This window comes from Orbicella franksi, chromosome 6 (genome assembly GCF_964199315.1).
Source record: "Orbicella franksi chromosome 6, jaOrbFran1.1, whole genome shotgun sequence".
NCBI lineage: Eukaryota > Metazoa > Cnidaria > Anthozoa > Scleractinia > Merulinidae > Orbicella > Orbicella franksi.
Window position 1 is genome coordinate 6170050 of NC_138150.1, and position 27519 is coordinate 6197568.

A 27519-nucleotide genomic window follows, 5' to 3' on the forward strand; every position below is an offset into this window, starting at 1 on the left:
TTTGCCGGTTATGTTATAAATACTGCGGGATTGGAAGATATAGGTTGTAGGTAGTATTTCTACAAATTGCTGGTTAGTTTTAAGCAGAAAATTTATGAAAATAGAGTTCGAAAGTCTGCGGAACAAATTCCAGTGACAGTTCTTCAATGGTTCTCACAGATTCAGTTCGCTTGTTTCGGTTCGACAAAATCAACCATCGTTTACGTCTTTATTGCACCATTAGCCGATCATCGTCAGTAAATTGTACAGTATATCTTTCTTTAAATCTGGAATATTGCTGCAACAGCCGATAGCACCTCTGGAAGGCGTTTTTGCGCACTTTTCGAATGTGTATTGCACCATCCTGAAGGAAATGAGAGGAAATGAGATATCCAACCTTCCTGGGTAGACGTCACAAGAGCCGCTGGACCCATTCTCCTCAAACTCGGTCGTGAAACAAAATGGCGGTGTTTTGGAGCTATTTTCGAGCTTTCGTCGTGGCACAGAAAATCGAGGATTTAACGGAATTCAAAAATTTTTTCGTAGAACTATTTCAAATAATAAGTAGATTCGTTCTAGCGAAAAAAAAATTTTGGGGTTAGGTGCACTTTAATGAGAAGGCCTACGTCACAAAGTGGTGTGCAGATGGGTCCTCTATTAAGATTAAACAAAAGAAAGTAGGAAAAATGAGCTGGATTAAAAAAAAAAAAAGATATAACTATACAGAACTAAAAATATAAACGTACTAATAGATAAGAACAAAAGGAGACAATATTAAAAAACTATTCATAAAAGTAATTTTGCCGAGACTAGTTTTGTTACGTTTCGGTGTCGAAAGATGTTATTACATAAAGATTTGCTAACCAAAACACAGGACGACATAAAACTTGCTCTTTACTTTTCTATGCAGATTCGGCAAACAAAGCTTTTAAAGCTATCAGTATATGGCTCACGTTTTTGGCTTAAATGTGGACAAATTTTTAAATTTTGGACATCTGATAGCGGAAGGTTGGCGGGAACCCTGAAGCGAGCCCGCAGTATCTGATTGACGGCTGTGTCAAGCCTATAAGTATAAATTGTACCGCTCTATTGCATCACAGGTGAAAATACACAAGACTTCCATAACTTTCTAATTTACACTGTAATGGAACTCACGGCAAAAATCGTATGCGTTTAATTAAGAGGGCTTAAAGCCGAAAATATACAGATATGTACCTCTGACTTAATTCTACGAAAGTTAAAAGAAAAAACTCGCTATTTTTTTTAAATAATAAATAATCTTATCCATGAAATTCATACTGAACATACACGAACACCTGGTTGACGTGCGGTGTACCAGCGAAAAGCTTGATCTACAGCTTTCGTTATAATATCGTCACAATGATAAATAATTATAATTCATAGTTGCTTAAAGCAAGCCATAAGTAAAGGGATATGCCCCTAATTATTGAAAAAAGACCCTGTGTTAAATAATCAATGAAATTACATTTTATACTGGTTACTTGAGCTTCCGTTCTGTCTCTCGGCAAGAGAATATGATCAGATCATAATCTCTCGCTCACGACCCCTAAATCAGTTGTTAGTACGTTCAGCACTTTGTGCTAACCTTTCATGAAAATTTCTCCTCAATAAATAACTCAAATAGATTGCTAGAACTACTTTAAACTGGGTCAACAGAAGCTAATAAGGAAATTCCCTTCAAAACTATTTTAGATTGTAGAATTTTGATTCATTAGATGAGAAATGGCGCGGGTTTTCATTTTGAATAACAGCTGACAGAGGGTTTATTATACTCTGGCGGTTTAAGCCAATTTTGAGTGCCGGTTTGTTGGTGTTCACATTTATCTGGTGGTTTATCGAGCGGTTGCGGAAAGTCATAAATTTACCTCACAGTTTACCTCAAAATTCGTACTTTTACGTTTCGTTATAAATACCTCGAGCGATCTTTGTATTTGTGAACAGAAAACCTTTTTCTTCCCTGGTTACTGAATGGAGTTAGAAAAAGTTCGTTCCGGTCTTAAGATCTTGTGGTCTTTGTGAGGAGAAATACGATTATTGAGCTAACAATTCGTAAAGAATTTAAGTACTGCTAAAAAAACCGATCGTGCTAATAGTATAAAGGCGGTTTTGGTTTTCAGGAGGAAACGAAAGCGGTCTGCGGTTTCCAAGGAACAAAATATGGCGTCTGCGGAATGCACAACTACTATAACAGACCCTTCTGAGATCTAAGATCTGCAAAATCTACTGAGCGCCGGGCTACTAGAATTTTAACTGATAGCTGAGAAAAACGCAATGTAAAGTAATGTTATGCACCCTCCCCCCCGGGGGGGGGCACTCCCATATAAAGAGGACGGGGGTGCTCGTCGTACCTTTTAGGGGGGGCTGAAAAAACGGTTTTGGTACCTCTTAGGCTGTTCAGCCTCAAATACCCGCCACTGCTGGAGCTTTTACGGTACATTTTAGGATATTGAGCCGAAATAAATATGACAGGAGATAATGTGTTGTTTAGAATTCGTATCTCTTAGGGGTGGAAAAAGATTTCAAGCCACGCCCACAAAACAGGATCTTGGAACCTCTTAGGGGTTCTTGTCAAAATTTCCGATGAGCAGCCCCGTTCTTTTTGTATGGGAGTCCCCCACGGGGCAATGCAACGCCGAGAAAATGTAACTAATAACTGTGATGTACGACTCAGAAATTCACATCTCACTCCTACACAGGCAATATCATTGGTCTGTCGTTTAAACGCTTCAAGATTTCCAGAGCATCATCAGGCCATTTGTAGCTGACTTCTGCCCACAGCGGAAGGACTTCGAATGTTACCGGTACATCGGGCAAAGCTATGCACACCATCTGGGCGGCCGAGCGATTTTTAGTGTAAATATCTCGAAGCACTTCAAGCTCAATCCATACACGGTTAACATCCTAAAAAGATACATCGTATTTCTATTAAAAATCAGACAACACTGAAAATAATACCATATAGTACAAGAACAAATAAAGTTCAGGTTCATTGTAAAGATCAGATGTTATTAAACTAGTTTTAATTGCGCATTTTGATCTAGTGGCACTAGTTCTCCCCTTCGCTTGCGAAAAGGGCGCCATGTGAAGGAAATTCATAATTCACGCGTGTTTTGCAAATGGCTAGGTCTAACCTTTTTCCATTACGAGAGTAATTTTGACAGTTAAATGCAAGAGAAACTATTTCCAATTTCACCAGGTTGCTTAAATTACAATTTTTAGACAGGAAGCCACATCAACCTTGGCTAGTTTACATGCGGAACCTCTATCCTGTTCGAAGATACTGGAATTTGGAGTGTTGGTTTTTGTGAAGGGAGCAAAACCAGAGAACCCTGAGAAAAACCCTCGGAATAAGGCGGGAACTAACAACTCCACGAGTTTAACCAAACACACATACTTTTCAACAAAATATCTCCAAAGTTCACTTCTAAGTTATGTTAACTTGTCCCTCATCGTTTTCGACGCCATGTTAGAAAGCGCTTGACGGAACTTTACTTCGAAAGCCAAGAATCATGGGACAAGGTCAAACTCCTTCCCAGGTTCTCTCATCTTCCGAGGAAATGAGAGACCCTGGCAACGAGGTTGGGACAAGGCTCATTCCCGTCAACAAGCAAACCAACAAAGAAGAGAAAACTGTACCTGGCATTGCGAATCGTCTTGACTATCCATGGCGAGGTTCACCAAACCTGGCGACAAGAATATCAACACCTTCTTCGCCTTTCTTATTTGATTCTCTCCCCACCGCGCTGGGCCCTGGGAAGTAATTTCTTCGGACACCATTCGGTCCATGATGACGTTGTAACCGTTATGGCGAAAGTAGTTCACAATCGAGGCTACCCTCTCTCGAAATTCTTCACTCTCTGGGTAGTAGCAACTGTAGTATCGTTCTAGGAGGAGACAACAAATTCATTTAAATGTATAGGCGCCCCTTTCTAATACATATGGGTTACTGACCATGCCTCAGGTCAAGAAAACTGGATATTGGCCAAGTTCTTTTTTTTTGCGTGTTGACGGACCAAGATGGGGTCGTGGTCCATAAACACACAAAAAAGAACGAGGCTAATATCCAGCTATCTTGACAGAACAAGCTTAGTCAATTAAGGCTTTATTACATTAAAAAGAACCCTTTATTTCTTCCGAGACACAGCGGGTAATCCCGAGCGGGGAAGACAGCGCCATCTTGCCCGCTCGGGTAGCCAATGACAGCGCAGGATTCTGTTCATAGCTTTCTTCCTGGACATGATGAGCTGAAGTAAGTAAGTAATTATCTAACGTGACCACTCCGCTTAGCTAAAAAGCTACTTTACAGGAAACCCACTTGCTACCTAAAGTAAATTAGCGAGTCTTTACGGAAATCACACCAATCTGCTTGGTATTGCTGGCTATTAAAAGATAATCAATGTGCGCAAAATTTTCAAAACCCCTATTTCCCAGGCCCCATTCGTTAATTCCATTGCCTGCGTGGAAAATTTGCTGCGTTTGCACGTGATCAGCTCGTGGATTATCCTGCTGAACATGTGAATGAAAAGCGCGGGAAATACGTGTCGCGGCCGGGCGTCACTCATCAACAAAACGACAGACATCAACATGGTCACAAGCTTGAAAACTCGGCGACTCGACGACTTCTAAAAATAATAAAGAAATAATTTTTCACCGTGACGTTTGGGACAATAACAACAGTGAAGAGTTGCGGCCCAACCTGAAGAAGCGTTGAGATTAAGCGTTGGAGGAAGATTCTGGATTCAACACTCGTGAATGAACGCCAGCGATGCAACCGAACTTGGTAAGTAAGCATGCTCGGTTTGAATGCAAATATTTAGCAGAAAGATATACCCACGACTTTCTGAGACGGGTTTTTTAACCAGTATTTGTCGAGCAAGGGAAAGTTTGACGTTTTTTTTTTTTTAATCTAAAATACAACTAACCACACCCCAGTGTCAACGAATTGAAGGGGGGGGGGGCAGATTTGGTAAATTTGACTCGCATCCAGGGAGGGGGAGGGGTGAGGTCACGACATCTTTGTTGATGAGTTGGAAGGCTTGCTGAGTGTCAAAGGCTTTTAGTAGCTTCACTTTGCTTGCATCAATATTAACCCATTATTGTTTTATTTGAGGAAACACAATGGTCTGACAATCTTACTAAGGAAAAAAGGGGAGGGATAGGCTTAAATAAATATTGCAGGTGGGGGTGGTATAGCCACAATAATTTTTTTTATTGGTGGACAGAGTAAACTGCAAGCAGAAGGAAAGAAGACTTACAAACCAATAATATTGTTTATGATCAGGATTTACCAAATTCAACTTACCTTTGGTGTTTTCCTTATGTGTAGGATGCGGGGGCATTGGCGGACGATCTATGATAAATTTACAAAGAGTGAAAATGATTACAATAATGACAATGTTCTATTCTGAGAGATTCTGGTTTCAAACTCCCTACACCCCTACCTCTGGAAATTTAGTTAATAAGCTTCATACTTTGGTTTAAGAACTCTAACTTTCGAGACCCTGCTTGACCTCAGAATTTTCAATGACCTTCATTTATTGGGGTGTGTTTGAATATCTGTTCAGACCTAGGAACTGCACACGAACAATGGAATTGAAAAACATAGCAATGGCTTTCCAGCGACAGTGCCAATGACAGTAACAGTGGTAAAAGTAAAAATAAATAGATATATTAATACTGAATAAACAAACAAACAAGCAAAATAATAAATAAACACATAATTAAGTAAATACAGAAATACTAAATGACAAAGTTCCAAAACAGGTCATGCATACTATCCCATGTATTAAATTGATAATTATTTTCTGGTGTGCTTGTACTCCCTCCGAGCCATCAAAAAGGGGAGGGGTGGGTGGGAGACTTTGTATCTAGTCTTTCTTCATATTATTTTATGGTTCAAGCACACATTAAATATTGAAATGCATTACTTCAACACACTTAGACTGCACTCACGAAATGAGATATGTCAGCTACATATACAAAAGACAGGTTACAAGCAAAATCCACAAAATCTCTGATGTATCGGATTCCTATAGTTTTTAAGGACTTTAAAAACTAAAGAATATGCAGCAAAATTTAGTTATTTTCTGTTGATGTTTTGTACAGTATGGCTAAGTAATTTATCAGGACTCATAACGCAGGAAGAGAGCTCATGAAACTTTTTGTTAAGCTCATGGTTTGCAACGCTCTCTAATTCTGCAGAAAACTAATAAGCGCATCAGCACAACACTCTAGTCAGTTGACTGATCAAATGTTCTCACTGGATGCCTGTTGGGTCATTTATGACCAGCAGGCTGAACACCTCAGCCTCGATGTACTGGCTCGCTCTGTGTTTAGCTTACTGTGCTACAAAATAATGGCCAGGGCTTTCTTAAATCTTCATTAATTCTCAACTTAATATTTACAGCTTACCTGGACTCAGGGTTTTCCTTCTCCATTTAACTGCACAATACAAAATCACCAGCAGCACCAATGCCGCTATCAACCCTCCCACTATCGAACTTATGAGTGTTACAGTGTCTAGCAGAGCAAAGACAAAATTAATAAAAATAAAGAGTATTCCGAGTAGGTATAGATACAATGGACCCATGTTCATATGGTTACCAAAAGGCCATGGAAATTTGACTGTATTAATGGGGTAGGGTCACATTTGGTGACTGGCCTATATTTCTAAGTGACGTCTTGACAGACATCACAATTGCCCTTCTAAACAACTATCCTTTAACAAGCAGTCAAAATGCAGGTATAATTTATAAAAATAAGTTACAACTTTAATCTATTCAGCACATACAATATTAACAATGGAAAGATGAACATAACTGGTCCAAAGGACCGTCTTAACAGGGTAAAATTATAGCGGATCATACACTGTCAGGTTGAGATTTCAGAATGTGGCCCTTGGCCATATCAACAGGGTGGCCGGATTAAAAGGGTTTTCTTATAAGGAAATTTATTATATGGCTAGCTCCACAAGCGGGCAAGATGAATCAAATCCTGCCCTGTGATTGGCTACCCAAGCGGGCAAGATGGAGGTATCTTGCCCGCTCGGGACTACCCACCATGTCCCGCAAGAAAAATTTCCCTGAAAGCCATATAATAAATCCTTTATTGACCAAGCTTGTTCAGTCAAGATGGCTGGATATTGGCCTTGTTCTTCTTTTGCGAGTTTATGGACCTCGACTCCGTCTCGGTCCATAAACTTGCAAAAAAAGAACTTGGTCAATATCCAGCCATCTTGACCTCACACTTGGTCAATAACCCATATGTATGGGCATTTTGACAGGATAAAAAAGACTGGCTGTTAATTAACCAGGTGACCATAGGTACAATTAAAATAAAACTAAAAGCTGCACAACAGCTTCCATTGAAGTTGGCTCGATTTCCAGCCATTTTGGGAGTTCTGCTGTCATCCTTACCTCCCAACAATGGCATGGGGCAAGGAACACAGCTGGCCTACTAAATGGCTGGAAATCCAGCTTACCATTGAAGCAGAATTCAAATCAAGCAAGTTTCTTTTATTGCATCAAGCTAGATAGAAGTAGGAGGGCACTTTCATATAACAGTAATAACAAGTCATTCACACATTAAATTTATTGATATGTAGCCATCCAGTGATATTATGTATCACAAAAAGTACCAGCCAGAGGTCAGTATATCAGCTGACATGTTTTAGGCCTGGTTCATAAGCCACACTTCTGCTGTGTTAAATTCAATTATTAAAAGTGTGGCAGAAATGCGACTGTTGATCCATATGTCACAAGACGGACTTTAATTTCAAGAAACATTATCAATAGAGACGAGAAGGAGAAGGCTGACAATGCAGCAGTATGTGTTGCGAAGTGTTCACCAAAGGCACACTGGTTAAAACTCCAACTTATCCTTGCAAAGAAGTCGTGATCTGAACAGATCGCATCTAGCATATCAGCAACGTGATTATCAAGCCACGGCACTTTGTTACCAGGTAGCATTGGAACGAGAATGGCCAAGTTTCTTCTTTTTTCTTTGGCAGTACCAAGTTTACACATGCTCAGTACATTAACATAATGTATGTATTAGATTCGACACAGCAGAAATTCAACACCTGAACTGGTGTCACATTTCTGTTGGACTATATGACAAGACCAGTCGAATGTGCAGCAGAAATGTGGCAGCTGATTCAGATGTTGAATTTCCATCGAATTTAATTCATTTACTTGATTTCAACATGACAGAAATGCAACATAAGAACTGGGCCTTACAGTAATATTAACATCAGAAGGACATACAGTTGTAATCCCCGTTGTCATAACACATAATCATGGTCCAGCCATTAATTAGCCTGAGCTAAACACTTTGAAGTCTCGGTCTCCCAATCTAAAAGGTCAATATGTCTATGGCTCGTAAAGAAAAACGCTAGTCCCGCCGTCTCGCAAAGTCTCGCTTTTACCATTCACTACCCCTACTTGTAGCTTTCAAAAAGTGATTTGGATGCTCGCATTTAGAGGAAAAAAAATTCGACACTTTATATCAAAATTCAACACTTTTTTCAAAGTTCTTGTTATAGTTTGAAAGCCAGCTCTATAAGCTTTAAATTGGTATGGGGGTTTAGGTATCTGCAGTTTAAATCTTATGTGCTACATTGTTTGGACATGAGACACCTCTAAAGGTCGGTAACCATAACATCAATGATGTTCACATATTTTGATATGGTGGAGGAAACATAAATTTACATAATTACATGTATTAAACACATTCCATTTAAGGTGACTCAAAACAGTTTCCAGCAGTTAGATTTTGATGGGTCATTATAACCACTATTTATCGCCATGCCGTTTCTGAATTATAAGCCCCTAAAGGTGTAATTAAGAGTGTTTTTAGCAGGTCATACAGTTGCTATGGTAACCTATTGTGTCATGAAATGATAATAACGTGTTCAACAATGACTGGGTAGTCTTTTGATACCATGATTGTGGTATCAAGTGATTTAAGGAGTGGTTACAACGACCCATCAAAATCCAAGTGCTGAAACCGTTTTTAGCCACCTTAATTAGGAGACTTGTAACAGTGAAGCTCTTAATTACCTTTACTAGAAACAGTTGGAATTTGGAATGTTCTGGGATGACCTGTGAACACAATAATATTATTATTTTATGAGCAGAGGGGAAATGATAATATTATGTTTTCTTCTGAACAGCCTGGCCAAATTGAACCATCAGCTTTTCATTCAGCAACATGTATTATCTTGAGAAAATGTTGGGTTATTATAAAACTTATATCTCTTTGTTTCACCTACAGCTGTACCTTGAAATTACGACAAAAATTCATTTAAATTTACTCAGCATGACTGAACTTGAAAGAGAAATTTGCCAAATTGATCAGAAGTATGCTGACATCATATAACAGTATTTACACAGGTACAGACAAAATTAATGTTTGCCTCCTATAATACACTTGCATCAAAGTCAAGTGATGGAAAATAGCATAAATTAAGAGTTTTGCTGCTGTTGATCTCTTTTTAAATCAACTTCATTTGTATATTGACATTCATTCATAATTTTTATTAATATTTTGGGGAGATTTTAGATTTGGCTTTTGGTTATATTTATGATAGAGTGGATTTCACATCTCATGCCATAACATCTTTCATATGGTTTGTCATCTGAGGGAGTTTGCTAAATATGTGATGATTCCACTTTATGATGTCCTTAAACTGAGTCATACTACTAAATAGGATTCAAAATGTCAACATTTTCCACCTTAGATTTCTTGGATCCGCCTAATTAATCCCCTTTGCACAAAATAACTATTCAAATCATATCCAAGTATTAATATGCTACAATTATTACATCAAAGCAATGACTTTTTATTATTACCTCCAATAGTAAAGCTTTGAAGTTCAATTTCACCATTACGATAGGGATTTACAACAACCTATGAAAAGTTGCAATCAGAGAATAATGATTGTTATTTACTTTAAACCTGTCGCGTTAGTGGGGAAGTGGGGGGAGGAACTCCCATGGAAAATTGACAATAGTGATTATTGTGCATTGCGTATAAATTCACTAGTCATTAATAAGCACTTAATGACTGGCCCCAAGAGAAACAGTGAGTTTTGTTTCTGAGACCCTCAGTGTTCCTTGAGTTCAAGGTCAAGGTCGAGGTCGAGGTCAAGCTAGGTCTCAAAAATGGAAAAAAAACTGCAGAGAATTTGTTTGCTTGATACTGGCTTGCTCACAAGTTTGCCACAGTTTCAAGGAACACGACCTGATCATGTACAAGTCAAAAGTTCAAGTTGTTATTTCCCTAGGGAGTTAGTGAGTTTTGTTTGCCCTAAGGAGTTAGTGGGTTTTGACCCACGACATGTGACACGTTCTACTCCAATAGCTGTTATTGTAGTTATAACTGGCTTGACACACAAATGAGGTGGAAGGGTCAATTCTGCATTGTATTGACCCTTTCACCTCATTTGCATGCCTTTTAAAACAAGAGAATATTTTACCACAATAATAATTATTATTGCTACTAATCTCGCAATCTGATTGGTTAATTTGCCTTTGTCAATAAGAGTCCAGACAACCCTGCTCGCATCAAAGTGTCACGCAATGCCTTTTTCAGCTCACACTCTAAAAAAACATTTTCTTTGACGTTGATATTGTGGTAAAAAACAAATCAAAATGTGGTTTAGTGTTTCCGTACTCTTATCGACAATGATACGTGTCATCACAGTGGTCAAAATTTTCTATGGACTCACTCTTAACATTTTGTCAGACTGATTTGTTTTGACATAAAAAGTATCATTCCATATATTGTTTTTGCTGATTTGCACTTTGTTTTCAAGAAATAACGTATGCAAAAAAATCAGTTTCCAAGCGGCATCTTTTGGAGCAAATCCTTCGAAGGTGGATTTCAACACGACACAAACCCTTCTAGCAGCTTGGACAGCACAGTTTTTTGTAAATAGATGTTGTTATTTTTGAAAGAAGTAGAGAAATAGACCAGAAAAAAAAATTGACCGACCTCATATCAAACCAGTGTCACAACAAAGCAAACTCGACTCCGGCCTGTTCAGCACCTTATTCGCTTGTGCTAATGAAGCAACAGTAAGAGAATAGCGTAATTATATAAATAACAAAACTTGTATCAGTTCGAACAACCAGCGGCATATGCCACGCTTCGGCGACCTCATCGTTTAGCAAAACAAAAGGTTTCTCTTGTTTTTCGCTCAACAAAAGATCTCCAAAAGATACCCTTGGAAAACTGAGTTTTTTGCATACGATATTTCTCAAAAACGATGATGACAATGATGCTTTTTATGTCAAAACAAGTCAGTCTGCCAAAAATTAGCTTGATCCTGCAAAAAATAAAAATCAGCCCCAAAAAGTGATATACACCCTTTTTGCATGAAAGCCTTCAATAATTGAAGGAAATATTTTGGAAATAAATAAATAGAGCCTTCCCAGGCTCCTTTTCTGCGAGACTGGGAACGAGGTAATATTGCTGATGAAGCCACCTTTATTAGAATATTTCTGATAAGTGTTAGTCAATTTACAGTCTGCCGTCTGCAGTCTGCAAAATGTCATACACCGTCAGAGTTCTGGTTTTCTGGCATGGGTAGCTGGCAGGATTTCACCCATTGGTGGCAGGGCCTCAAATGGGAGCAGAGAAGCACCTATGTATTAGGAAATGTTTTAATTGAATGTCCTCACAAAGGTCTACCTATTTTAAGTTTGGTGAGACAGTTGCATATTTCCAGGTAAACATTTGAAGTGTTGCAGAGAACCTTAAAATAACTAATCAAGAACACAGTTAAGTTAACCCCAGAGGAATGTAATAGACCTTTTACATGCCGTGCAGGGACTGGTCGCTGGAGGTATGTGTCTGCCATCTTGAAACAGGGAAAGGTGAAGCAGGTTGGCCATGGTTAACTACTGTTGTGTTCCTCTCTGCCATTCGAAGTCATCAAGGGATAAAGAACTATCCTTCCATCACTTTCCAAAATGCAAGTCAAAAAAGAAGAAATGGAAGGTAAAAATACGTCATGATGAAGGGGAATTGTTGACTATAACTGAGCACACTCAAGTGTGTCCTCTTCATTTTACGGGTGATGATTACCGCACAACACCTGGTGGGCTTAAAGTTCTCAAGGACGATGCTGTGCCCTCAGCATTTCCCTGGAAAACACCAGTCAATCAGTGCTTGTCAAAGACAAGTTCACGCAGAATGGGGAAAGGCAAGGAGAAAACTCTATGCAGTCATTGCCAGGAGAAGGATCATGAAATTGAGCATTTGACGGAATTATTTCAAGAAAACGAAGATGAAATAAAGGTTTTGAAATCCAATTTTATATCAGTAAAATCAAGGATCGATAGTATGACGTTTTCATTTAAACGATTTGAAGGTAGTGATGATGACGTTCACCTTTACTCTGGCTTTCAAAATGCATCCAGCTCTAGAGAATTTATGACTTTTGTTTTGAGTCATGCTGAAAACATGAGTTACTGGAGTTAAATTCTTCATGGGAACATGGAGATGAGGACAGCACACAAATGGCTAATGTTAGCACAGGTCACACTAACAGAGCTCAGCCAAAGAAGGACAAACTCTTTTTGACCCTTGCAAGACTGCATTTGGGTCTCCCACTGTAGCATATTGCCAACTTATTCAACATTTCCATTGCTTCTGTTTCAAGAATATTTACATCATGGATAAATTTGCTTTATTTTGTCTTGGGTTCTATTAATTTTTGGTTGCCCAAACACACAATTCAAGAAACAATGCCTGACAGTTTTAAAAAAATTAATTTCCTTCAACAAGAGTGATCCTTGATGCAACTGAATTCAAGATACAGACACCTTCTTTGTTAAGGCAGTCTCAGATTTTTTCACAATACAAAAGTACCACTACAGCCAAAGCTCCGTTGGGTTAATTGCACCCTCAGGTAGTGTTACGTTTGTATCTCAGTTGTATACTGGACGCATATCGGACAAGGAAATCACTAAACAGTCTGGAATTCTCACATGGCTTGAAAGAGGGCACAATGTAATGGCTCTAGGATGGACTCTTAATATTCCTCCTTTCCTCAATAATCAGGGACAGTTTTCAGAGGATCAAGTAAAAGAGACTCAGGAAATTGCAAATTTGAGAATACATGTCGAGAGAGCAATAAGCAGAATTAGGACGTTTAAAATCCTACAACATGTATTTCCAATTAATCAGGCTGGCCTGCTTAATCAGATCTGGACAGTCTGTGCACTTCTGGTGAATTTTCAGTTGCCAATCATTGCACAATAACTAATAATTGCAACATTAGTGTCCTTTATTAGCTAAAATGCAAGATACATAGAGATGTATTTCAGAAATTTGCAGAGTAAATGTAAAGTTGTCAATAAAAATACAACAAATTAAACAGAAACAACCAACAGCCAAAACAAGATTAAAATTGTTTCAAAGGCCTTATTTCACAGCTTAAAACATTTCACAGACAATAATGGCTTGGTATCATGTCATTAATAACAGGAAGTTAGCATCCTTTCATTGTGAGGAATGTATAAGAATGTTCAAAGTAGAAATTTGTTAATTTGGAAAGCATATTATTCCACAAGGTTTGATCAAACATAATTCTTCGCTGAAAGAAATCTACACCTGCCCAAACACAAAAATCACACCATTTAAACCCAGTGATGCCCATTAGGCCCTGGACTTGATAATGGTGATTTTCTTTCAACTTAATCCCATTGTCTGTTTGCTTTAAGTAAAATTGCTTATTTTCTGTGATAATGTCAATTTTTTTTTACCAGCTCCACAAAATGGACATTTAGCTTCAAAAATCCCAAGGGGATTTTCTCTCATTGAAGGGCCATAAATAATACCATCTGGTGAAGCCCCTAGCTATAGCCAGTAAAATGCTGGGTTAACCACTAGTCCACTCTTGTACATTTTTGTTGTTTTGTCCACAATCAAGATACTCTTTTGCAGCCTTGATCTTGTTTGTCAAACCATACTTCAGAGCTGGGGTCTGAATTGTTTTTCCTGAAAACAGTTCATTCAGAAACTTTTCTGTAACAGCTGCCTTTCTTTTGATAACCTGGCCAAACTGAGATGCTGTGATGCACTTTGCTCTCTCTAATTTCAACTTTGCACTTCCACTTTGCTCTGTCATGTCACATTCAAGTTGTGATGCATCTTTTGGCGACAAGGTAGTAAAACTAAGATCTGCATTTTGAAACCCACGTACAAATTTATTCCAGTTATCACTGAGCACAGGAAGTTTAAATGGTAAGTCACCATATATGTTTGTTTGATTTCCAATACCATCAACTGAAGGTAGCTGATAACCTAATGGACTGCCCTTAAGGTATTTGCCAAAATTTGCTTTAACGGTGGCAGAACTATCATTTTCCACATGAACAACTGGTGCGGTAGGGCATACCTTTTAAAATTTATCTTGAAACTCTTGAAATATTTGTTTGCTTTCCTCCGAGTCCTTTCTCTTGAGAGATCTTGGATCATAAAGGCAGAGTGATGCACCTCTTGTTGATCCCTTTCCCACTGATGGTCTTGAAAAATTTAGCTGCATCCAGGGTTGTGGGTTGATTTTTGCACCTCTAGGAACATGCCATTGCTGGGGCTTTGAAGTACAAGCTGAAGCACCATCACTCTCCTTCATAGAACTCAACACCGCATAGGCTAAAGCTGAGAGATGATGACAATGTCACCGCCCGGCTTTGCAAGAACATCTTCTAAACACGATATTTGATCCTGAGTCACTGAATTCCAAGATCATTTTCATCTCATGTGGCTTTTCTGACTTACACTATAGATATCGAGCAATAGCATTTTCCTTTCATAACACAACATTCAGTTTCATGAAATGTAATAAAAAGATCATGAACATAATCTTCCATGAAAAACACCTGAGCCCTCTGATCCGATTTCTTTTCCTCGATAAACTCCTCTAAGCAGTTTTGGGTTAACATTTTACAAGTTTCTTCACTATTAGCTGTCATTTTAGCTGGCGATCAAAGGTCAACACAAGTGCAAATTAGCCATGTGTCATATCAAAGATGGTGGTCGCATACCTCCAGTGACCAGTCCCCGCACAGCATGCAAAAGGTCTATTTGTACATTTACTGTAAGTTACATATTTGGACAGAGCCTGGGTTGGTAGAAGTGTTATACATACTGCAGTATGGAAGGAATATGGGAGTTTCCAGTCACCAACTTGCTTCAGCAAATAATCTGTTTGGTTCTGAAGATAAATTTTCAAGAAAAACATATTACACACCATTACAAAAATGTTGACAGTACAGCCTTTTTAAGGGGACAATGTCACGAATTGCGCACGTACAATGTTTCGATCGTAACTTGAAAAATTCAGGTGGAATTTTTCAAATTTGAATTCGGCAAATTCAAAATGGCGTTGACTAGTGGATCCAGTCGTGATGTGCGAACCCGGTGTGTGAACAAGGAGAATTTGACTGCGATGAATAACCCATGGTATTAAAACACACAGAGAAAGCTGTCATAAAGGGATAATTTGGAAGGAAAAATATTTCATTGTTTTGGGCTAGTTTAGTGTGATTAGTGGCGTCTGCCTGGAACCTTGAATATGGTGCTTCCATGCAGCGAATGCCAAGTCTTGGCCGGTTCAGGTACTCATTGCATCTTGACCTCCTTATCACAATAGTCTTAGGAATCTGTATTCACTTAGCTTTTAACTGACATACTGAAAGTAGAATTCTGTGGAGATATGCTAGAGAAAATAGTTGAAAAACACTGTGTGGTTCAAGACTAGTACTGTTAACAGTCAATTTGACCGTTACTGAAGTGAAATACGGCATGATTTTTGGCTCTTTATCATATTATGGCCTTAAAATCATAACACACTACGAAATCTACATTCACTTAGCTTTCAATTGGTGTATCAAACTCAGAAATCTGTTGAGATGTACTGGAGCAAAATAATTATTACATGACACGGTAAACATTTATGTGAAGTTGAAAGATACATGGCTTGTGTTGCAATTTGCATTTGTAGTCCTATTTCAGCTATTAAACCTCAATTTTTAGTCACCTGGTAGGTATAAAGTCACCACTGCATGGCGACCTGGCGACTGCCAAATTTTAGCCCTGAAGATATACCTTTGTTTTTCATGTGACTGTATGTATTTTGAAATGACCTACCTATATGCATTTCGTGTATTAAAAAAGTTGCATACATAGCTTGAATTTCCATTCTTATTCTCATTCTCACACTCAGTCTCAGGACCTGATCATTCAGAACTGTTGAAGACCTTTAGTGAGTTATTTGAACAAATGAAAAGAAAGTAACCATTAATTATCTCCCCCACACAGTCCTTACGTGTTTGATGGGCTACAGCATTTCCTGGATCAATATTGGATGATGTGTAGGCCATGCTTTCCCTCGTCCTTCTCAAACTCATTAGTAATTCATCAAGTTTAAACAAAGGAAATCATGACTGTGACAGTGTTTGGATATCTGATCTTAATTAGCATAGATTTTTACGATTTTATTTCTCAGTTTTCTCCTTAATTTTAGTTTTGATTGAGAAGATATATCAAACACTCAAAACAGTGTTTGACCACATTTCCAAACTCCTTGACGTTCGTCAAAAATACTCTGCTGGGCATCATATTTTCAACTCTCCTCTCGGTGTTTGGAAATGTGGCCAAACAAGGTCTTTTGTGTTTGATATATTACCTGAACAATTTGCTATTTGTAAAACTGACCTTGGGAACTTTTACACAGTTTGGTCCTTCAATGCTGTAGTCATGGTAGATTAATCCATAGCTTGTCCAATTGAAATCTGGAAAGAAAAAAACTATTATTTAATGTACTACGAATAAGCGCTACTTTAAATTTGAAACAAAAATATTAATAGGCACCACCCCAAAGTCTGTTGAATGCTGTTTTAGTCACCCAGTCTCACATCAGTGTTAAAAATAAGCCCTCAGCCGCTGGCCCATGTGAGCGTGAAAGACATGACTGGCCAGTACAAATTCTTGATCAAGTAGCTCATCTAGTTGGCAAAGGAAAACATCAGTGTTTTCATATATTCTATGACATCTACATGACCACAAAAAGCAAAACTGGCTATGTTTTTTCTCTAGACCAGTTTCCTTTGGCAATATTCTCTAAAATTTGTCAGATTGATTACTGGTTCTATTGTGACCAGAAGTTGCAGTAATACTAGAGAGGCCTTGCTCAGGAGAAATTCCGGCAAGCAAGTCATGGCCTTGAAATGGTGACATGAGAGCCATGAGCTGACAATGAAAGACTACTCCAGACTACTCCAGTAAAATAGGGAAAGCGACACCAATAGCAAAATAGACCAACAGCAAATTTCAGAATTTGCACAAACATAATTATTTGTAAATAACAGTTTAATAAAGACCCATAAATATGTCTCATTTTCCAGACTGAAATATATATATACCTAACAAAAGCTAATATCCAACTAGTAACAACACTATTGATACTAGTCATGGATCGAGATTGAATAAATTGCACCTACAAAAAATGAGTCACTCTGGCCTCAGTTTTCAAGTTATCTAGATGGCCATGTAAATGAAATTTTTTCCCTACCAAATCTTCACAAATTTCCAAATTTTATACGCCATACAAAAGCTAACTGAACGCAGATTACATAACGATTTAAAGGTCAAGATCTATGCCTTTAATAGCCAAAAAATCATGCCATATTTCACCATATATCTTTCAAATTCACCATGCTAACTGTGCCATGTAAATGAAATTTTTTCTCTACTAAATCTTCACAGATTTCTAAGTTTTATACACCATAAGAAAAGCTAACTGAATGCAGATTACATAACAATTTAAAGGTCACGATCTATGCTTTTAATAGCTTAAGAATCATGCTGTATTTCACTCTACTTATACTGTTGAAATGCAACATAAATCATATATCTTTCAACTTCACCATGCTAACCATGTGATGTAAATTTTTTTTCTCTCGACTGGTACATCATGTCAGATTTCCAAATTTAATACACCAACTGAAAGCTAAGTGAATGCAGATTTTGAACCATGTTATGATCTGAAGGCCACAATGCGATAAAGAGCCAAAAGATCATGCCATATTCCACTATAATAACCGTCAAATTGACTATTAACCATCCCCAAATCACACGCTGTTTTTCAATTGTTTTTCCTGGCATATTTCAACATAATTCTACGTTCAATACGTCAGCTAAAAGCTAAGTGAATACAGATTCCTAGGACAATTATGATAAGGGGTTCTAGATGCGCTGAATACCTCAACTGGCCAAGACTCATTTACTACATGGAAGCACCCTAACCAGGGTTGGCATGCACAAGCAGCCCCTAAATTGGCCGAAAACAACTACAAAATAGTTCTCCTTCCAAATTAACCCTTTATGACAGCTTTCTCCCTGTGTTTTTTAAATAGCATGTGTTATTCATTGCAGTTAAATTCCCCCATGTTCACACACCACGACTGGCTCCGATAGTCGACGCCATTTTGAATTTGCTGAATTCAAACTTGAAAAATTCCACCTGAACTTTTCAAGTTTCGATTGAAACGTCGCAAATGCACAGTTCACCACATTGTCCCTTTAAAGGAGTTTTCCTTTCTCATGTGTGATGGAAGTAGTAGATCGATGGTAGTGAAATGCCTGGAACATTAATTATCACAGAACTGGATCCCAGCTGGCTTTCGTCTAGGCTTAACTACCATCTGCACCAAATATATCGAGTCCATCATTGCTGAGTATGTTTTCTCACTCTCAGCCAAGTGAGCAGTGCTCTAAAATATCTAAAAACACACTTTAAGGAAAAAGAGATCTTTGAAAGTCTGTGTAGTGCCAGCCACTAGTAAAAAAAATATGAAGCTGAAATAAATAAGGTGATGGCATTATGGAAGGAAAAGAGGGACAGGAGAAAACTGTCAAGGTCTTCTCATCTTCAGCAGAAGGAAAGGGTTATGTTAAATTAAAAGGAAGATTATAAATAGGAGAGATTTTCTGATTGAGACCGTTGAGATTTTGAGTAAAAGAACGGTTGATAAACATGAATATGGTAAAAGTGGTCATTGGTTTGATCCAGTACTTTAGGTCCAAATTAGATACTGACTGGAAAATGCTGAATATAACATTTCCAAGCATCTAAATTTCAAAATTTCCCTGAGGAGCATGCCCCCAGACCCTCTAGGATGCTAGTGCCTTCAGCTCTTGAAAAGTAGCCTACCACCTACTTTCAAATTGGTGACGTCTACTTCAAAACTTATTGACATTAGTGTATCTGTCAGAACTCACTCACTACTATTATTTTTGAGCAAAATATGGCTAGAACAGACCACCTCTTTCAAAGTGACTGATGCTTGCTTTCGTATTGTCAGTTTTTTTTTAAATAAACAAAGGTATTATGATTTATTACACTTGTAGCTTCATTTCAATCGAACAAGGTCAAATTCCCTGACACAACCCCTCTGTGACAAAATTTTAACAGGGGACATGGCTACCCCCTCTAACAGTGCCTCATTAGACCCTGGCCCAGTGGTTCATGTACTTTGCCAATAATTTATGCATAACTAATACCTCTATAGGTACCATTTAACGTAATTTTATTTACCAGTTTCTGAAGAGTCTATGGCATCCCATATAATATGAAGCCATCCTTCTCCTGTCAAATTTACCAACAGAATCTTTGCCTTATGAAGCAGCACTTGTTTTGAGAACTGACATTCTGAGAAGGTAAGAGATTTTTCAGTACGTAACTTTACAATTAAAGTAGTCATAGATTTAACTAAGGAATTACTTTACATTTGGGTCAAATTTACCAATACAAGTTATGCATTTAGTTGTTGAAGCATATTTAGTATTTATACTAATTATTTAAAGTCACTTCCAACAAATTGTGAGGTAAATGTAATAATATTCATTGCAAAACCAAACGCAATACAGCTGCAGGATACCATTTGCCTTCATGGTAGCCATTTGGTTGAGTATGACAACAGCTATTTTATATAGGCATGTGTTGACCCCACTGTCCAGGCCCAGGTTGTTTGAAAGGTGGATAACACTTTCCACAGAATAAATCACTATCAAGTGGATAGTGCGGTTTGTTTTGTTAATGCTTATCTATTGGAGAGTGATTTATATGGTATGTTATTTTGGAGGTTATGTCATATTTTTGACCATTTTGGTCCTACATGGTCTGAGAATTAGTTTTAAATACTGTAAATTATTAAGATCTTAAGTTTGCAATTTTCCCTCTACAAAGGCTAAAATTTAGGGATTAGGTCTTTCAATAATATAAATGTATGTTGGATGGGAGAATTTTTGTTAGCCTTAACTTCACAACTGTTATGTTGTGTATAACTGCAATGATCAATCATGTCTTCATATCTTTCTCCACAGTTCAAATATATGATATTTCATTCACTTGTAAATTCATATTCCAATCGGTAGTTAAGGAGGACCCCCCTTAATGCTTTAGTTGAAACATTTAACCAATGTAAAACATAAGCAAAGTTGGCAACTTACCATTTAATACATTCATATCAACACTTCGCTGGCGTCTGATGAAATGTCTATCAATCATTCTTTTGCTGAAGTCATGGCTTTTGCCTTGTTCTACAGAATCAATACAGAGTAAGGCAACATATTTACTACTGACAACATTACTAGTATTTCAAAATGTTTAAATGTACACGACAGCCAATATGCTGCATCTGTAAAAGTAGAAAGAACTTGTAATCCTGAAAAAGTTCTATTCTTTTTAAAACCTTGTTAGACCTTGCAAGGGGAACAGAGTGGGTAATAAGAGCTCTTACTAATACCCCAGCTTCAGGAGTCTGCTTTCTGCTCCTGCAATCTGTTATTTTGGTGTTCTCTCCAGTTTAAAGATAGTCTTTTTTATCATAAAAATTGATAAAATGTGTGGTGATGTACAGTGACACGTTCTGGTAAAACATACATGCAACATTTAATAACCAACAAGAATTCATGCAGAAGCAGACAGTGTAATAAAAGTTTACAAAATGGAAACCTGCAGAACATGCAATTATGATCTTTCATATATTCACTTGCATTCTGCAGAACATGGCAACATAACATTCTCCTGCATACATTACCTAATGATGGTGTCAATTTTCCCTGGCAGCTTCGAATACATTCTTTTTCAGAAATGGCCTAGAAAAACACCACAGTTGACAACGACATTTTAGGTTCACACTCTAGCTCAAAATAAATGCATCTTATACTAGGTGTTAACCACAAAAAAGACATGGTTACAAACAAAAGATAAATAGAGTAGGCTCAAACCTTATATTGAAAACCATCCAGTGGAAAAAGCTAAGAAATTGTGATGTTATATAGAAGATAACTAAATAAGACTCTTCGTCAAGTTTTAGGCCTGTGCGTTTCCCCAAACTTCAGATACTCGAAATGTTTTGCAGAAATTTACAGAGCCCAATATGAAAACGCCCATGTTGGTGTACATCTGTGGTACACCAATATGGCGGCCAGAAAATAGTGTAAACATCTGGAACTTACTTTAGCTATCTGAACTAACAAGCATATTCACAAGCACTTTTCCTAATGCTCTAACATCTAAAAAGGCTGAAAATCATGAGATAAGTATATATTTTTCAACAAACTTGATCGTAGCGTTGTGTCACACACCTCCATAACCCTGAAATTCAAAATGCTCTGGTTTCCCAATGAAGCACGCTATAATGAGCTGTAAAATTGTAACCGGTTTCAAATATACCGCCTCTTGTGCCTGATGAGGCTAAAAACTTTGGTGGCTCTTTATTTGTGGATTTTAGAAAGTGATGACGTCACATGAAAAGGATCTATATTTTTTATAGAAGGGGACATTGGGGGGTTCTGAACACCGTAATATCACAAAAAAAAAATTCGGCAAATACCGCAATATCGCAAATAAAATCATGAAATACTGCAACACTTCAATTTTGAGCAAATAACATGGAAATAGCAGTTGAGGAATTTGTAATTTTTGATTTAGACAAAATAAAACATCCATCCATTTGCATGTTTGCTAATAATTAACAAAAAATAACTTACCTTTTCCAATGGGAAGCTGGAAAAGGCTCGGAAAACATTCAAGGACTTGGAGGATAATTTTTAATATTGTCCAAAATCTCAAAAAATGGCATCCCGCAGGTTGGGAAAATACCACAATATTTACCGTAATTCGAAATTACAATTACCGAAATAAGTGCAAGAAAAATTGTCCAACACTGCAATACCACAAACCTCAATGTTCCCCTCTTTATAGATTGCAAAAGGAAATTCTTTGCTTTTCATTGAATATCCTGAAAGCATTAAGACCACCCACATGTTTTTTTACTGTAACATGTTTCATGGAAGGTATACCGTAAATCCTTGAATTAGTGCCCGGGGCGCTTATTTCAAATCTAGGAGAAGACATGGGGTGCTTATTCGAGGGGGGGACGGGCACTTATTTAATTTTTCCCAAATCATAGCCTGACATGATCATTGTTTTAATATATCATCTGCACGTAAACACCAACATAAGCTGTTCATTGACATAAAAAGTTACTCCTAAAGTTTAAATCGTGGCACCGTTAGTACTCAACATGTTCCACATGTTCACTAAACATGTTCACAAACTGAAACAAAGTATAAATCTAATACTACATGACGAAAACTATACACCCTTTGCTGTGTCATTACTCATCCACAAAATGGGGGGAAGGGAGGGGGGCGTTTATTTTAAATTTTGGCTGATATGAGGAGTACTTATTCGAAGGGGGCACTTATTCGTGGGGGGGGGGGGGGCACTAATTCGAGGATTAACAGTATCTTCATTTGAAATTAAATGATCGCATTTTTATGTCAAGAATGGTATATATCTATATTAATTGTTAGGGTTTGGACTTCAGAGACTTGTAAGTTATCTAATATGGTCTAACAGTTGAGTCAATTACACCTTGCAGCCCGAGGGGGGGGGGGGGTTACCTTAGGAATTTCTGGGTGGGATGTGGCACTGGGACCCTAGAACTCTTAGCCTATACCAGAGATAGTTCAGCTGAATTTTGCTACCCTATACTAGGGTAACCAGTATTAAAACCACCAATTTCTGTCTGAATCCTGATTTTGTACAGTTAATAGTACGCAGTAGTGTTTTATGATAGTCATCTATTGACATTGCTGAGGCTGAGTTGCAAAAATTTAAACTTGCCGATTTAATTTTTTTATATTTTCGAGTGAAAATTCCTGGTTTCCTTAGAGAGAAAATCTTCAACCAACTGGTCAGTTTCGTGAAAAATGATACCCTATTCTAGACCCAAATGCTAGAGCAAACTGCTTGAAAACCATACCCTTCACAGTGGCACATACCTATATAGCCCAAATGTGGCAGTACCCCCCCCCCCCCCGGGCCTTGCAGACACTCATGCAAATGTACGTGTCACAAATCATGCACTCTGAAAATGTAGATATTGTTTAATTAATGGTTTTAATAAATTATGGAAGCTTATATTTGATACAGACCCAAAGAGACCAGTATTTTGCTTATGTGACACTTGAATGATAAACAAGCTAATTATTTTTACGGGGGCAGAAGAACTAAAGAATATTAGGAATAATGGACGCTGCGATATCCAAATATTAATTGTCGCTGCAACCGAAGAAACTTAAGAAAAAACAGCAATCAGAATTTGTTACGGAGTAAGATTTAGTACTTGACAGCACTGCAAGCGGCCATATTTTCCAAACCGTACACTTGAATGATAAACAAGCTAATTATTTTTACGGGGGAAGAAGAACTGAAAAATATTAGGAAAAATGGACGCTGCGATATCCAAATATTGTGTCGCTGACACCGAAGAAACTTAAAAAAACAGCACTTGTCACGGTGTAAGATTAGTACTTAACAGCGCTGCAAGCGGTCGTATTTTCCAAACCGTACAATATGAGTGAGATTTGTTACCGGAACATGCAATAAAATTAACATGTTCAACGTCTATATATATCGATCATATCAGTCACCGACAGCATTGGTTTCGAAGCGGGTAGTGATGTTAATCGACAAGGTAGCAAATTAGGTATTGTAGTCACTGTGAAACGAGATGCATAAGGATTGATGATTATCATGGCATTGTGACATGTAGTTGTCGTTAATGAACTGAAAGTGAAAAAATTTACATAACAACAAGACGTTTCAGCTGTGTTTCGCTTTTAAAAGATTATAAGCATGCTTAAGCGATTAAGGCATCGTCGTATAAATGTTATATTATACCTATTGACTTTTATACGTTAACCAAATTTAACCCATTAATTAATATTGCCTTTAATACTACAGCCGAATATTGCCTTTAATACTATGTAATATTGCTTTTAATACTGTCGGTCATGTGAGATTACGTTGAGTATATTTTAAAATTAATGCATATACCGTAGTAATATTTTTAAAACATCCTGTCTGTGTGCAGACGGGAAAGACTATAAAATTTAATATCCTACTCGAGCTAGAGGAGTTAATATATTTTTCGTGCATTAGATTTAAAAACCAAGTTTTTCAAATCTTGTATGGAAAATTCTGAGAGATGACGACGGTTTCGAAAAGGTTTTAATTATGTTATACGTACAGGTCAAAATCAGTAAGTTTCGCAGGCTGAAGTCACGATATCAAGTGAAGACAACACTACTGCGGTGCTTAGATGTGAATTATTCGACAAACTCAATCTCTCCACGCGTATTCACACCAACGCAACCGTTACACATTTTTCAAAACTGTTTGATCACCTTACCTTGTTTGAATCCTTTGCACAACGGAGATGACATGATGTATGTATGTAGGTAGGTAAACGTCTCAGTGCGCGGAGTTTATCTTGCATAAATGCATGCTCTCCCGTCGACAATGTTGCTAGGCCAAGAAAAATAAGAACAGATACTGAGGACCATTCGAAGATCGCCATTCAGCTCTGCTGTCTTGATTACGATCGCATCATAAGTCGTTAAGAAAAGAAATTTCCGCAATTCTTATTCTGGAAACACGCTGACATGTCACTTTTCTTCCTACCCTGTTCCTACGGGGTTCCGCTGTGTTTTCGTACTCATTCCTCCCTCGGACAAAAAAGTAAACAAAGAACAGGAACTCGTACCAGGCTAGTTGCGCAATGAAACATTTTTGAGTTATTTTTTTGTAAAAAAAAATACCTCTTAGTCGGCGCGTCGGGTATGTTATGGACGGGTCAATGGGTGAGTGAGTGGGTGAGTGAGTGAGTGAGTGAGTGAGTGAGTGAGAGATGTATGTATGTCACACCAATCAGATTGGATCTACTATAAACAGCCAATCAAATTTCTTGTTGTAAAGGTAAATGGTATGTGACAAGATTTGATCCCGATAGAGTTCAGGACGGTCATATTTATTCTTCTATAAAAGAGGAGGAAGTCTTCAGATATTGGGTTTACTTCGACATTTTCTGTGGTTTAGGCTGAGGATTTTAGTTAAATGAACGAGATGAGCCTTGAGGTTTGAAACAGTTCGTGAGTTAGTAGTATGCAAATGCAACGAGATATTTTTATTTTTAGTTACAAAGGTAACTTGATACTTTTGTTTTTCACAAGGAGTAAATTCAATTAGAGGTCACGAATCGTCGCGTCTAGTTCTTAGGACATGTTTTAGAGGGGACGAGACTTTAGATTTGAAACAGTTGTAACGTTCACAATAGTAAGTGCGGGTAACAATTGTTTTGTTCTTGTTGCATGCAAATATAACGAGACATTTTTGTTTTTTAGTTACAAAGTGTAATTTGACACTCTTGTTTTTCATAAGGGAGTAAATTCAATTAGAGCGGACGAATCGTCACCATTCTTTCCCACGAGATGTTTGCTATCTTTAGTAACAAATGGTAACTTAACACTTTTGTTTTTTATATGGGAGTAAATTTAATTAGAGCTGACAAGTTATCGGCTATTGTTTCCAGGATATTAAACAAAAAAGAAGGTTTCGTTTCTGGACGGTTTTTCAGCGTCTCTGCAGTAGCAGTTTAATAGTTTTATTTGATGACATTCATTTCAGTCCGATATTTTTAAAGGTAAAAAGTATGAGAACTGTTCAAATGTTCTTTGAAGACTGCGTGGCACCAAGTTAAAGTGCATTTAATTAAATCAGACTTTCAACGTGTCAGAGGTTTTTTTTCTCTTTCTTTCTATTTTCGGTGAAGTTGTGTTGTGTTGTGTTGTGTTGTGTAAAAAGGTAAACTTACGACTTGTATAAAATGCGAAAAAGTCTCTAAATTAACTTGAGTATTTTTGAGCAAACATTTCTCTTGGGGGTTGGAAGGATTATGTGATGGTGAGCGAGGGAGTTATGCATGTGCGCGTGTCACACCAATCACAGTGCGAGTTGTATCAAAGAGCGAATCAAATTGCCTGTTGGAAAATAAGATGGTATCTACATTAATCTGGAGACGTGTCAGATTACTGTAGTTTGTTCAGTCAAACATTTTATGGCTTACTATTTCGCTATCTTACCATGACCGATGTAACATCGCAACCAGAAAAACTTGTCAAGTTAACCAAATCATTACTGTACCATGAATGCCTCTATCTCCAAAACTTCACAGAAAAAAATAACTCTTGCACGCCTTGCGTGCTTATGTTTAAAGAAAGGCAGTTATGCAGTGGGTAAACATTAACAAAAGCATGAGGGAACTAGACAGATGTATATATCTATTTGTTTGATTTGCTTGAGGGAGCAAAGAATATCTCCACAATAAACGAGAACCCTCTGGAACAATGGAATTCACGAAGAACAAGAGGGAAAATGCAGTATTTTTTATAACAGGATCAAAGGAACAGGTATCTCACATGGGAGGCTGCAATAGTTATCGGATTGAGGAATTAAGCTTGTGTGGTTTGTTTTCCCACTTGCAGTCTACAATTTATATTGAACACTTGACAAACTGAGAAATAATGGGGATTATCCTGCACAACCACTAAATACTAGTCGTATGTAATCGTAGATTTAAGGGTGCGTTCGAGCATTGGTAGGTAAAGCAAAAATTCTCGGAACAGCATTTTGTGCCTGAGCTGTTAGGTAGGCGTGAAATTGGCCTTTCTCCAGTAGAGGCGAAAACAAATGAATTGATCGCAAAGCAAGTACATACGAAAGGGTTTGTTCTCATTTGTACGTGTATTACGTAATATTAGTTACGACCGGTCAGACACGGACTGTAGTCGGTAGGCCGCATTTAGTCCGCAGTCCGCGTTTTATACATGAGTCCATGTTTTATACCCAGTCCGTGATGTTTAGTTCTCGTTTTATACCTCAGTCTGTGTTTTATACCCAGTCCGCAGTCGGCAGTCCGCAGCCCACAGACAATATTTTATACTGCCCTGAAACCTACGATTCCTTTCTGATTCTGGACCGTGTAAATCGACACAAACGCTGCCTGTTCCGTCGGTATGCGAAACGACGTGAATTTAGTACCAAAACTAAGGCAATTATTCAGTTTACGAACACGACTTGAATCGCCTTGGCTT

General features: G+C 37.8%; 1 protein-coding gene across 1 annotated transcript; it reads right to left on the reverse strand.

Annotated features, from left to right (window-relative positions):
• Positions 1–592: 592 nt before the first annotated feature.
• On the reverse strand, positions 593–27519 carry LOC145490544 (uncharacterized). Its single transcript, XM_081469649.1, has 12 exons — positions 24780–27519; positions 21114–21171; positions 20524–20613; positions 19610–19723; positions 16729–16805; positions 15161–15226; positions 9852–9909; positions 9060–9101; positions 6412–6519; positions 5303–5350; positions 3637–3884; positions 593–2901 (listed from the first exon to the last, which is right to left on the reverse strand). Exons 1-12 carry the CDS (start codon positions 24945–24947, stop codon positions 2689–2691), a joined length of 1290 nt encoding a protein of 429 aa, XP_081325775.1. The 5' UTR covers positions 24948–27519; the 3' UTR covers positions 593–2688.

Coding starts and splice junctions, on each gene's coding strand:
- LOC145490544 (XM_081469649.1), bottom strand. CDS start 24,947: ATGGCGATCTTCGAATGGTCCTCAGTATCTGTTCTTATTTTTCTTGGC. Junction 15,227..16,728: donor ACTGTGTAAAAGTTCCCAAG/GTCAGTTTTACA, acceptor ATTTATCTTCAG/AACCAAACAGATTATTTGCT. Junction 9,102..9,851: donor TCAAAGCTTTACTATTGGAG/GTAATAATAAAA, acceptor TTGTGTTCACAG/GTCATCCCAGAACATTCCAA.